The following is a 12,861-nucleotide window of genomic DNA, read 5'->3' as shown; positions in this document are numbered from 1 at the left end:
CCACCCCCTGATCACCCCTGCTCTGTGGGTGATAGAGGGCGGTGCCCCACCCCCCTGATGGCCCCTGCTGTGTGCGTGACAGGGTACAGAGCCGCAACCCCCCCATCGACCCCTTCGTGTGACAGGGGGCGGTGACCCAACCCCCCAATCAGCCCTACCCTGAGCGTGACTGAGAGTGGCATCACAATCTCCCGATCGCCCTGCTCTGTGTATGACAGGGGGCGGTGCCCCAACTCCCCAATCGGCCCTGCTCTGAGCCCAACCAGGGGCTGCACCTAGGGATTGTGCCTGCCCTCTGCCAGCCGGGAGCAGGCCTAAGCCAGCAGGTTGTTATCTCCCGAGGGGTCCCAGACTGCGAGAAGGCACAGGCCGGGCTGAGGGACCCCCTCGCCCCTGAGTGCACAAATTTTTGTGCACCGGGCCTCTAGTATATATATATAATATATACACACACACACAAGACTGACCAAACCAAACATTGCTTAGGATGTGAAGAAACTGGAACTCATACACTGCTGGTGGGAAATAAACAGAATCACAACTTTGGGAAATAGTTTGGCAATTTCTTAGTAAGTTAAATATACACCTAGTACATGAAGCAGGTATTTCATTCCTAGATATTTACCCAAGAGAAATGAAAACATATGTCCAAACAAGGATTTGTGCACAAATGTTCATAGCAGTTTTATTTCTAGTAACCCCAAACTGGAAACAACCTAAATATCCATCAATAGGTGAGTAGATAAGTAAACTGTGGCATATTCATGTAATGGAATATTTACTACTCAGCAATATAAAAGACAAATTAACTCATTTCCACAACTATATGGATGAATGTCAAAATAATTATACTGAATGAAAGAGGACAGCTTAATTATGTTGTGTAATCCTGTTTATATAAAATTCTAGAAAATGCAGACTAGCCCTACCTGGTTTAGCTCAGTGGATAGAGCGTCAGCCTATCTACTGAAGGGTCCTGGGTTTGATTCCAGTCAAGGGCACATGCCAGGTTGCAAGCTCGATCTCCAGTAGGGAACATGCAGGAGGCAGCCGATCAATGATTCTCTCTCATCATTAATATTTCTATCTCTCTCTCCCTCTCCCTTTTTGTCTGAAATCAATAAAAATAAAAAAATAAAATAAAAAAGAGACAAAAGAAACAGTAAATCTGAAATTAAAAAAAAAAAGAAAGCAAAGAGCCCTGGCTGGTTTGGCTCAGTGGATAGAGCGTCGGCCTGCGGACTGAAGGGTTCCGTGTTCAATTCCGGTCAAGAGCATGTACCTCGGTTGTGGGCACATCCCCAGTGAGGGGTGTGCACGAGGCAGCTGATGGATGTTTCTAATTCTCTATCCCTCTCCCTTCCTCTCTGTGAAAAATAAATAAAAGATATTTTTGTAAAAAAAGAAAGAAAATGCAGACTAATCTATAGTGACAGAAAGCAGATCAATGGTTGCTTGGGAATGGGGATGAGGACGGCTGGTGAGGGGAATGGGAGGTAAAAGAGAGGGGCATTAAACTTTGGGGAATAATGGATATTTATTATCTTGATTATGGTGATGGTTTCACAGGTGTAAACCTATGTCAAAAATTTACCCATTGCCGAAACCGGTTTGGCTCAGTGGATAGAGCGTCAGCCTGGGGACTGAAAGATCCCAGGTTCGATTCCGGTCAAGGGCATGTACCTGGGTTGCGGGCACATTCCCAGTAGGAGATGTGCAGGAGGCAGCTGATCGATGTTTCTCTCTCATGGATGTTTCTAACTCTCTATCTCTCTCCCTTCCTCTCTGTAAAAAATCAATAAAATATATTTAAAAAAAAAAATTTACCCATTATAAATTTTAAATATGGCCCGGCCAGTGCAGGTCAGTGGTTGAGCATAGGCCTATGAACCAGGAGGTCACAGTTCAATTCCCAGTCAGGGCACATGCCCGGGTTGTGGGCTCGATCTGTTTTTATCTCTCTCTCCCTCTCCCTTCCTCTCGGAAATAAATAAAAATATTTTTTAAAATATGAAGTTGAATATAGTCTATTATACCTAAAAATACACACCCTGTTTTGTTTTTGTTGTTGTTTTGTTTTTAATATATTTTATTGATTTTTTACAGAGAGGAAGGGAGAAGGTATCCACTGAGCCAAACCAGTTAGGGCCACATCCTGTTTTTAAAAAGATAAACAACTGCCTAACCGGTTTGGCTCAGTGGATAGAGCTTCGGCCTGCAGACTGAAGGGTCCCGGGTTCGATTCCGGTCAAGGGCATGTACCTTGGTTGTGGGCACATCCCCAGTAGGAAGTGTGCAGGAGGCAGCTGATCAATGTTTCTCTCTCACTGATGTTTCTAACTCTCTATCCCTCTCCATTCCTCTCTGTAAAAAATCAATAAAATATATTTAAAAAAAGATAAACTACTGTCTAAAGCAAAAATAGTAATATATCATGCAGTTTATAATAGATAAAATGTATGACAACAGTTACATAATGGATGGGAAGGAGGCAATCGAAGTAAATAGCAAAGGACTCTTACACTATTATACTACACATGAAGTGGAATAATATCAAAGATTAATTTAAATGTTATTTTTTGAAAATAAAAAGATCTAGAAGTATGCTAAGTTTGCTAAAGCCATGTTGTTTATTTGGGGTTTATAAAGATTACAATCTGGGAAGATATTTCTGTAAATCACAGAGACTATGGAAGTTTTCTAATGAGTCTATAGCATGCTTGGCAGGATATGACTTGTTCTTTTGCTTTTCTGCTTTATAATGGGATGTAAAGCTAACCTTCTCATTATTGCTGCTGCTATCTAAACATTTAAGTTCTAATAACACTACTTAATGGAGCTGGACAGACCTTCAAGTGCATCGCAGCGATGCCACTGCTTGCCAGCTGTGAGACTTCAGGCAAATGCTGAACACTTGAGCTCAGAGAGATGCCAACAGGACCTCTCTCATAGGGTCATGAGAGGATGAAAAGAAATAACACTTCTAGAGCACTTATTAGATTCCTTGACACAGAGTAAGTACTAATAAATGGCTATTCTTTTTTTTTTTTAATATATTTTATTGAGTTTTTACAGAGAGGAAGGGAGAGAGATAGAGAGTTAGAAACATCCATGAGAGAGAAACATCGACCAGCTGCTTCCCGCACACTCCCCACTGGGGACGTGCCCACAACCAAGGTACATGCCCCTGACCGGAATCGAACCCAGGACCTCCCAGTCCGCAGGCCGACGCTCTATCCACCGAGCCAAACCGGTTTCGGCATAAATGGCTATTCTTATTATCAAGATTATACTAAAGGAGAAAACAAACACTAAAAATATTTGTGTTTTTTAATCAGGAGGCATCCAAGATTCTAGTTTCAAAGAACACTAGAAGGTATCACCCTGGAAGGAAATTTGTTCTCATTGTTAATAGTCAAGTCATGCATCCAGGTATCTGCTGAACAAAAAACAGTCTAAAATTCTCCTATATTTACAATCTTGGAGAGCACAGCAGGGGCCTTAGCTTCGATGATGTATAAAACAAAGTCATCTAACGGATGTGTTAGGAGCACTGGAGGACGTGGGAATCCCAGGCCCTGGGAAGTGAACCCGCTTCTCATTTCCTCCCACAAAGCAGTTCTTTTGAAAGGCCGACTTACGTTTAAAGAGAAAATTATGTCCACAATTAAAATTCCTTTTAACATACCATCAACTGCAATACTTGGGCTTTAATATTTTGAAAAATACTAACTGCATTCAGTTACAAAATGGGAGGAGTCCACCCCTGAAAGAGATAGGCCATTATCCCACAGAGAAATCATATTAAATTATGGAGCCATGATAAATATTTCAAAGGACATGATTCTAATCACCCTTCTTGTAATCTTGCCAGTTGGATCAGTTCTAGGACCCACCACTTGGCAACTGAGCACAAGGGTGACCTCAGTGCCTGCTCACCTGAGACTCACCTCGGTCTCTCTGGAGAGGGGTTGGGGCTGCGGGGAGGAGGTGTGCGGGGCACAGCTGGCTTCGGTGCAATGCTGGCTGCAGGTAGAAGGCCATGGATGATGTGTTTCTGCACAAATAAAACCCAGAACAGATCACTGGTGTAAAGAATCACCTGGGTCCTGTCACCACCACTCCCTAGGCCTGAGAAGGGACACTGGCAGTTCAGGGATCTAGCCCCACCAGAAGGTCCACTCCTCCCCTTGCTCATCTGGCCCGGCAAGCATGCCCACCCAGGGAGCACCATTACCGCTGCCTATAGTGGGGCCTTCTCACCTTTCCTCCTCAGAGCAGCTTTCCTGAACCCTAGGGGAGCCCCGAAGCACCTCCACTTACTTGTCTTACAGCACTGCCTCTGGTGACCCTAGGCACTCACTTGCCAACCCCCTACAGAACAGAAGCTTCCTGGGAACAGGCAACGGTCTTGTCTTTATCAACCCTGAACTCCAGCACTTAGCACTTTGTTCTACACCTGTAGATTTTAGGTAGTTTTGATGATGCAGAATAACAAAAACTAGTTCATATACACATTGAAAGTAGGGGAATCTGCTTTAGGCAACTGGGAGTCTCTCAGAAGTTTCTGAGAATAGCCCAATCATATTCTGTGCACCAGCCATTCATTCACACCTACTAGAAGCAAAACACCATGACAGCAATTAATACACCTTGTCGACATCCTCAAGGAGGGAGAGTACAGAGGAAACCATGCCAGAACTTATCATACAACGGGGAACTACGGAATGTGCCAGGGGAAAGGTAAGAAAAAGTGCTGAGGTGACACAGGGAGGGAAGGGGGCCTCTTGGAGAAAACCACAGAGAAATTTAGACTAGATCTTCAAAGATGGCCACTGCTCTCACATTTGGGAAATATGAAGGAAAGGATTCTAGGAAGAGGGAACAGCATGAACAAAGGAATAAAGCAAGACATTAGTGGCAGTGCTCTGGAAATAACAAGTATCCAGTTTGCGGGATTATAGTAATATAGAGGCATCTGAGAGGGAGAGGCTAGAACAGTGATGGCAAACCTTTTGAGCGCGGCGTGTCACCATTTTGTAAAACCCTAACTTAACTCTGGTCCTGTGCACATATAGAAATTTTTTTGATATTTGCAACCATAGTAGAACAAAGACTCATATTTTTGATATTTATTTTATATATTTAAATGCCATTTAACAAAGAAAAATCAACCAAAAAAATGAGTTCGCATGTCACCTGACACGCATGTCATAGGTTCGCCTCACTGGGCTAGAACATTGGGTTGGGAATAAGCATGGGGATTGTTTCCATTGAAGAGTTTTGAAACAAGACTAAGGTGTTCCTGTGGCCTAGTGAGGAGCACCCACTGAAAATGGCCCTGGAAAGATTAATGAAGCAGTGGTAGCCATAAGGTATGGGAGAGAAGAGAGGTACAACCAAGGGGAACAGCCAGGGTTGGGGGCATCCTTCAGGAGGGATGGGCAGACCTCCCAAATGCCTCCTGCAGCACCGCCCCCCCCGCCACCCTCAGTTTCACTTGCATGCCAACCCCAAGAACAGGCATTCCAGAGCAGTGTCTGTTGTATTCCTCTATTCTCTGTTTACCTCACTATGGAGCACCTACCATCCCGTACTGGTCACACAATTTGACAGTTTAATATCTGCCTCCTCCCCCATTCCCTATCTCCCCCCCCTCCAAACCCCACACCAAGGAGATGCTCAAGGAGAAAAAAGAAAAAAAGGTTGTTTTCTTCACCTTTGAATTCCTAGGGGCTCACATCCAGTATGGCTCACATCCTCCAAAAAGGCCTTCAACTCTAGAGACATTGCATGAGCTTTGCTTTTTTTTTAATAGAGTGAACCTCCCATAATACGCTAAACATTTCTCACTGTACCACTATAATCATTTCCAGCTGTGGCCCTCCTACCTCAGCCTCTAAAACACAGGATGAACCCATCTCAACCCACCAGGAAAACCCTCATGGGTAGCCCCCGTCTCTTGATGACAGGTAAAGGGCCTAGTGTGGCTGCTAAGCTGCTATCTGTTGGTTCCTCCCAATGAACACCAATGAAACCAGATTCATTTCTTGCTACCCGCCTCCTCTTCTCTACACATATTCTCTGTGATGAATCACTTAAGGGTTTGTCTATCCTTTGTACAGTGTGGCCATAGGCTGTCAATTAATTGTGGGTGTCTGACACAGAGCAGGAACTTAATAATGCCACGCTGAGTAAGTAAAATTGCAATGCAAAAATATGCCTCAAGTACGTCCTCCCTGCTTCTCAGCCTGTCTGAAATGCTCGCTGCAGGTGCGGGGGCTGCGAACAGGTAGGCAAGTCAGACATGCTTTCTATTTACCAAAATGCTTAAAGTATTACGTTTATGGGGAACTGGATATAGGCAAGCGGTGAAAGAGACAGCAGCACGGGAGTTGGGGGTGTATACAGGAGTGATGATAATGATAGACTATGGAATTAGAAACTAGGGCTGGAAATGAGGACAGTGAGAACACTGGTAAGATCAATAGATTGGTTGTGCGGGATGGGGGTGGGAGGTTTGTGTTAACGGATTGTTGGAGTCAGGTTACTAGAGCAAGTACGTAGCAAAAAAGGGCAAAGAAATAGCGAGGAGCTGCTGCATCAGTTCAGGTAGATGCAGCTGGACAGGCCGGGCGGGAACAGCTGCCGGATGTATTTGGTGGGTAGAATCTAAAGAACTTCTGACAGGGTGTCCGTGGTGGGTGGCGGGGAGGAATCAGGAATGACTCCCCATGGGGGACACCCAGCAGTGGGGCAGGTCTGTGGCGGGCAGGAGTGAGCTCCCCGACACCTGAGAGAACGACGTGGGGAGCCTGGGCGATTCCTGTCCGACTGGGGCTCACCTGGGATAAAGGATTCTTTAGAGCACAAAAGACCGGGCCTTTTCGAATGGTAAACCACTTCCCCATGCGCCGCTACCTGGACTCAATCTCAAGCCAAATCCCAAGCCCTCCTCCTTTAACTCCTGGCCCCCAGGCCAGGGCGCAGGCCGCGCAAGAATTTACTTACAAACTGGCTCTTGCGGCCTCTTGGAACCCCCAGGAGCATCTTTGCTGTGGGGAATGGTCCCAGCGGGTCTGGACCGACGAGCAAGTCTCCTCAAAGGCCAGGACCGCTCCCCATAGCCTGGTCCCCGCCCGCTGGCCGGGCCCCGGACGCTTTTTCTACTCAGGGGACTCCGCAACAACCACGTCTGCTACTGGCTCTGCTCTCCCACCGGCCAATTAGAGCCAAGGATACTTCATACCCGTCGCTCTTGGCAACCAGCGGGTCCCATTCAAAATCCCTCCGGGGCGGAAACTGTGCTGCTGTCCGTTCTCTTATTGGCCAGAGGAGATGTCGATCTCTGACGCCATAGCCTATCTCAGGCCCTGCGAAGCGGAGGGCTGGCAAGACACAGGACGCGACTGTGGAACCAGGGCTCGGAGGTAGCTGGGGTTTGAGGAGTCAGGAAGGTGACGAAAATGAGCGACTGGGCTTCCAGGACAGGAATCTCCTGGTTCTTAGGCTTTGGCAAATAATTAGAGACACTGACGACCGGCTCCTGCCGAGAGGCCCCGCCCCGGCTTCGAGTAGAACGTGGGGCGGTGTGCAGGACAGCCTTGCACTTCAATCTTGCATTTCCCTCTATAGATCGAGACCGCCATGGATAGGAACCCCCCTGATGGCACAGGCCCTGTGCACGTGCCTTTGGGGCACATTGTTGCCAATGAGAAATGGCGCGGGTCGCAGCTGGCACAAGGCATGCAAGGTCGGTGGGCTGCCCTCTGCATAAACTCTCTCTGTCCTCACCCCACTTTTAAAAAACGTTCAACCAACTGCTACCTTTTTTCATTCAAACTTATTTTCTTGTCTGCATTTTAAGGGAAAGTTAAACTTGTTTTCGAGGATGGCCTAGCACCGGTAGATTTTTACTTGTCGGTCAGATCCTGCATTCTTTATATCACAGAAGCCGATTTGGTGGCAGGAAATAGCTACCGAAAGAGGCTGGTTCGCGTTAGAAATGTAAGTACTGAATTGAAGAAACTGACATTGAAAATGAATTTCTAGTCCTCCTCCCTCTTGTGTATGGAATAATTTATATAAAACCATTAGCCATTCCAAGCACTTTTGGAAGGGATCGCTTTCTTAAGCTTGAAAGGAATTTTGTTACCAAATGGTTTGTTGTTTTTACTTTTCTTTGAAGTCCAGTAATCTTCAAGGAATTGCACTAGTTGAAAAAACGCCGACGAGTGAACAGTACTTCCCAGCCATACAGAAGTTCACTGTGCTGGACCTTGGGATGGTGTTGCTCCCAGTGGCCAGCCAGGTGGAAGCGTCCTGTATCATCATCCAGTTAGTAAGTACTGGTTCCCCTCTGCCATCAGAGCCCTGTCTTGAGGCTCTCAACTGACCTTCCTGGATCTTTTAGCAGCTGCCCTTGTTTGTTATGGTTCTGAGTCCATCAATGCAATCTAATCATTCTGTGTGGCTTTATAAAGCCTTTTTGAGGAATTTAAGTCCAGAAGCTGCCCCTGAAACCAGCTGAGCTTGATCCCTATTTTAGGCAACTGTGTAACAAGTGAGCAAGTTGGAGACCTGATTTGAGACTTCCAGGCTGTGATGACTCCCTCATTAATTATTCTGCCTTGACACTGGGGAAAAGGTCCTCTACCAGCGGCTCTGCCTCATCCCCACGTATCTTTTAAGCATTAGCATTCAGTGTGCAAGTTTATGTTGTTGTTTTTAAACCTCGTTGAAGATTATTCAACTTGATTGTACGTCAGAATTTTGTGGGAAAACTTTTCAAAACAGTAATACATGGGCCTTCCCTCAGACCAATTAAAAATCAGAATGTGGAGTAGGGCTTAAGCATCAATCTGTCTTATGTTGTTGTTAAATCTTCCCCTCTGACATGCAGCTAAGATTGAGAACCAAATTGTTCACAGATCCCTCCATGCTCTCTGCCATATTTTTTGTTTTACTGTTCCTAACTTTCCTTGCTGGAGTGCTATTATCTGCCTTTCTGAATCCATAACTAACTGAAAACTGGGTTTCTCTTTTGATAGGCAGGTCTCCTTTGTCTTATGTTGTTGTTAAATCTTCCCCTCTGACATGCAGCTAAGATTGAGAACCAAATTGTTCACAGATCCCTCCATGCTCTCTGCCATATTTTTTGTTTTACTGTTCCTAACTTTCCTTGCTGGAGTGCTATTATCTGCCTTTCTGAATCCATAACTAACTGAAAACTGGGTTTCTCCTTTGATAGGCAGGTCCAATTTAGAGATAGTCATCACTTAATCTCATACAACTGAAACATTTCTTAGTGGATCATAGGAACAAATTTGAATTCCTCAGAGTATGTTTTCATTGGTTTTATCCTAACCATTCTGGAAACCCAAGTTTTTATTTTTAAAAATTTTATCTCTTACTTCTTTGTGTAGTCATATGGTTCACCTTTCAATAATTTTGCTGATGAAAATTTGTATTCATATGAAAACATTTGTAGTGAGAAGTTGAACCAAATTTAAAAACTGAAACAACTGTTAGTCCTCTAGAGGGTGCTCACAGGCTGGCTCTTCAATTTCGGTTTAGGTTCAAGAGCAAACCAAAGAGCCCAGTAAGAACCCTTTTCTCCGGAAGAAACAGGCTCAGCTTTCTGAGCCATTCTTACTTCGAACTGTGCAGCAGATCCCAGGAGTTGGGAAAATCAAAGCTTCCCTTCTGCTTCAGAAGTTCCCGAGTATCCAGCAGCTGAGTAATGCTTCCATCCAAGAACTGGAGCAGGTTGTTGGGCAAGCAGCAGCACAGCAAATTCATGCGTTCTTCACACAGTCCCGGTGACAGCCCTTCTCACAGCATCCACTACGGATTCTGCTTTACACCGCCAACGACAGGATCTTGTTTTCTTTTCATGTTTAAAAATCAAGAAAAAAAGATTTCCTCTCACAGCAACTAGTGACCGATGAGATGAGGCCTGAGTGGAACCTGCCAGCTGCCCTGTGCTGCTGTGTGCTGTCACTTAAGTTGGTGCTGCCCTGGTTCCGCTACCATGAAGAGGGCCAGTGGCGATCTTCCGAAGAGAGTCCCTTGAATTAGAGACTCTCAGATTGATAAAAAAGCCAACTTGGGCAGATTTGAATGTGTGACCTTGACCTACATCTGTAATGGAAAGGTCTTACCAGGTTTCAGTGGTTATAACCTTCTAAAGGAGACAAACCTACAATGAAGCACTGTGTACCATAAGCCCCTTGTTCCTGGTGGCAAAGCCACTGTTCTTCAGGTCTGGTCTTAATATACCTGTGCTTCGAGGGTTGCTGCCAGTGTAAATAAGTTGTACAGCCTTTGTGTTTCCTCCCTCAATCGCTTCCTTTATGGTGGCTGCACAGTTTGTTTATCATCACTGGGCACATCTGAACACAGAAAGCCTGGAGTGGAGAGAACCCACTTAAAGATAAAAAGCCAATGTGTGTGTGGGGAGAGCGGGAGGGGAGAATGTGTTTGTAAATGTATAGCCCAACAATGTGAAGATACACAGGAAAATGGCAGGGCAGCTGTGTCCAGAAAGATCTGGGGATAAAAAGGTACACTTGCCTCTTCAAAAAATAAATACTGCCCTCGCCAGTTTTGCTCGGTGGTTAGAGCGTGAGCCCTCGGACTGAAGGGTCACAGGTTCCATTCCCAGTCAAGGGTACACACCTCAGTTGCAGGCTCAATCCTGCTCCAGTCAGGGCCCATGAGGGAGGTAACCAATTGATGTCTCCCTCCCTCCCTCCCATTCTCTCTAAAACTAATGGAAAAAATATCCTCGGGTGAAGATTAAGTAAATAAATAAATAAAATTAAAGATGCCATATGTTTTCAAAGATACTAAGATAACTTGAAAGTCTAGTTTTGTGAAATGTTACTAGTTTTTTAAAAAGCCAAACAATGAAATCATTTGTGCATTAGGATAGAAACATTTTGAAAGGAGAGAATTAAAGTGAAAAAGTAAAAAACATTAACTCAGGCAAATGAATCTGTTTATTTTAAACTTTCCCAAAGGTGTTGCTTCCCTTTTGATATTGCACACTAGAGAACATTTTAAATTCTTGTTAATTCTCAAAATTAGATCTCAATGCTATGTTTTTAAACTATATAACTTGTACTATGTCAACAGTGAATCTTGTTAGAATCACGGTATCATCCACCTTATAGCATGAGAAATCAACTGGTAAGAATGTCATTTTAAAAAGTCAAATGAATCATTTACATCATTACCTTATAAAATTCAACCCATTTCAAAGACTTAAAATATACAATTATGTACTTTCTACTTTAAACAAAATGAAAAATGTTTTGAGTATCAAACAGTATATTATCTACCTTGTAGACAGCATCTCCATCTAACACTGCCGCTGTGTTAGCCACTTGTGAATGACATGTAACTAGAAGGAAGGCTACTCCAAAACTGCTTATCTAATAAGTCATGACAAATTGGATACCAGGCTTTATCTGGAAATTGCATTCATATTATATAGAAATAGTAAAATCTTGTCATTTTCGGTTAATGAAGTACCCTTAGAAAGCAGTTCTTTGTAACCTTTTTAGTAATACTAATTTAAACCCATCGTTATGGTCCCTTGACTGCCTTAATTTGGGCTCATCTAGATTCTGAGTTAAGGAATGATCTATTACCCAAGCCTGGAAACTTACAAATAAGACCAATATAGGTAACCCCAATTTAACTTTGATGGTAAAAGTCATAGTTGTAGCCATTAAAAATAGTCATATTTTCATTACTATTCTATTTACAATACTTTGTATAATAAATAACATGCAGCAATATGGTGACATTCCTTGAATAAATTTGTTTTCCACACAATTCTAGAAGTTTCTTGTTACTTTCACTCATAGACATCCATTGTAAGGTTACACTGTGAGAAAACAGGATGAGGATATTTAGAAATTTCCCGTTATGGCACAAATATGAAGGCCTAGCCAGCACTGGAAATGTTTTGGGCCTGAGCGTTTTTGTTTCCTCGCATTAGTACATAGAACTGTCGGAGTTAAGAAGGCCGAAAGGAGATGGGAGCTTCCCTGTGCAGTGTGGAGGGCAGAGGAAGTGACCTACAAATGGCACGTTTTGTCTCTGCTGTCACTTCTTTTAAAAATATTTTTTTTTATTGATTTCAGAGGGAGAGGTAGAGTAGATAGAAACATCAATGATGAGAGAGAATCATTGATCGGCTGCCTCCTGCACGCCCCCCACTGGGGATCAATCCCACAACCCAGGCATGTGCCCTTAACTGGAATCGAACCTGGGACCCTTCAGTCCACAGGCTGACGGTCTATCCACTGGGCCAAACCAGCCAGGGCTAGATTTAGGTTCTTAAAAACAAGGACAATTTTTAAGGAATACACTCACTTTTTAAGGTTCTTATATTTGAAAAAGTAATACATACTCATGGTCAACAATATGAAAATACGTAGAGTGAACAGTAAATGTTCCTCCTACTTTTGTTCCAGGCCCTTCTGAGTTAAACATGATTTCTGTTGCACTTTTGGAGATAACGTTCACATACAGGTAATCTGTGCGTAAGTATATGTCACCATTTGGTCTTACCTTAAAAGGAACACTACACACTGACTGGTTTGCATCCTGCTTTCTTCACTTAACGTATCTTGGATTTCAGGCTATGCTATTAGGTATAACAAAACTTCATTCTCTTTAAAGACAATATCAAATCCACAGTGAGGATGCCATTAACTTTCCCCCCTACTTAAGTGGTATAGTCCTGTAGTATCCGATCTAATAAAAGAGAAACATGGTAATTGGCGTATGACCTCTACCCTTCCCATTGGCTAATCAGCAAGATATGCAAATTAACTGCCAGCCAAG

The 12,861-nt window shown here is 43.9% G+C and overlaps 2 protein-coding genes across 2 annotated transcripts in view; one reads left to right on the top strand and one right to left on the bottom strand.

The window, feature by feature from the left end:
* CEP89 (centrosomal protein 89kDa) overlaps window positions 1-7,149 on the bottom strand; it is a 74,362-nt gene extending 67,213 nt beyond the window's left edge. The window contains exons 1-2 of the mRNA XM_015562923.1: window positions 7,012-7,149; window positions 3,951-4,057 (exon numbers count right to left, since the gene is read on the bottom strand). Of these exons, the coding sequence (XP_015418409.1) occupies window positions 3,951-4,057; window positions 7,012-7,050 (146 nt within the window). The 5' untranslated portion in view covers window positions 7,051-7,149. The remainder of the gene's footprint in view (window positions 1-3,950; window positions 4,058-7,011) is intronic.
* Window positions 7,150-7,403: 254 nt separating this feature from the next.
* Window positions 7,404-10,626, top strand: FAAP24 (Fanconi anemia core complex associated protein 24). Its single transcript, XM_006762172.2, has 4 exons — window positions 7,404-7,753; window positions 7,868-8,007; window positions 8,189-8,341; window positions 9,577-10,626. Exons 1-4 carry the CDS (start codon window positions 7,648-7,650, stop codon window positions 9,823-9,825), a joined length of 648 nt encoding a protein of 215 aa, XP_006762235.1. The 5' UTR covers window positions 7,404-7,647; the 3' UTR covers window positions 9,826-10,626.
* The last annotated feature ends 2,235 nt before the right edge of the window (window positions 10,627-12,861 follow it).

The sequence above is a fragment of the Myotis davidii genome, unplaced genomic scaffold (assembly GCF_000327345.1).
Source record: "Myotis davidii unplaced genomic scaffold, ASM32734v1 scaffold77, whole genome shotgun sequence".
Lineage (NCBI taxonomy): Eukaryota > Metazoa > Chordata > Mammalia > Chiroptera > Vespertilionidae > Myotis > Myotis davidii.
Note: the sequence above shows the minus strand (reverse complement) of the source record. Positions and strands in the feature narration are given on the sequence as shown.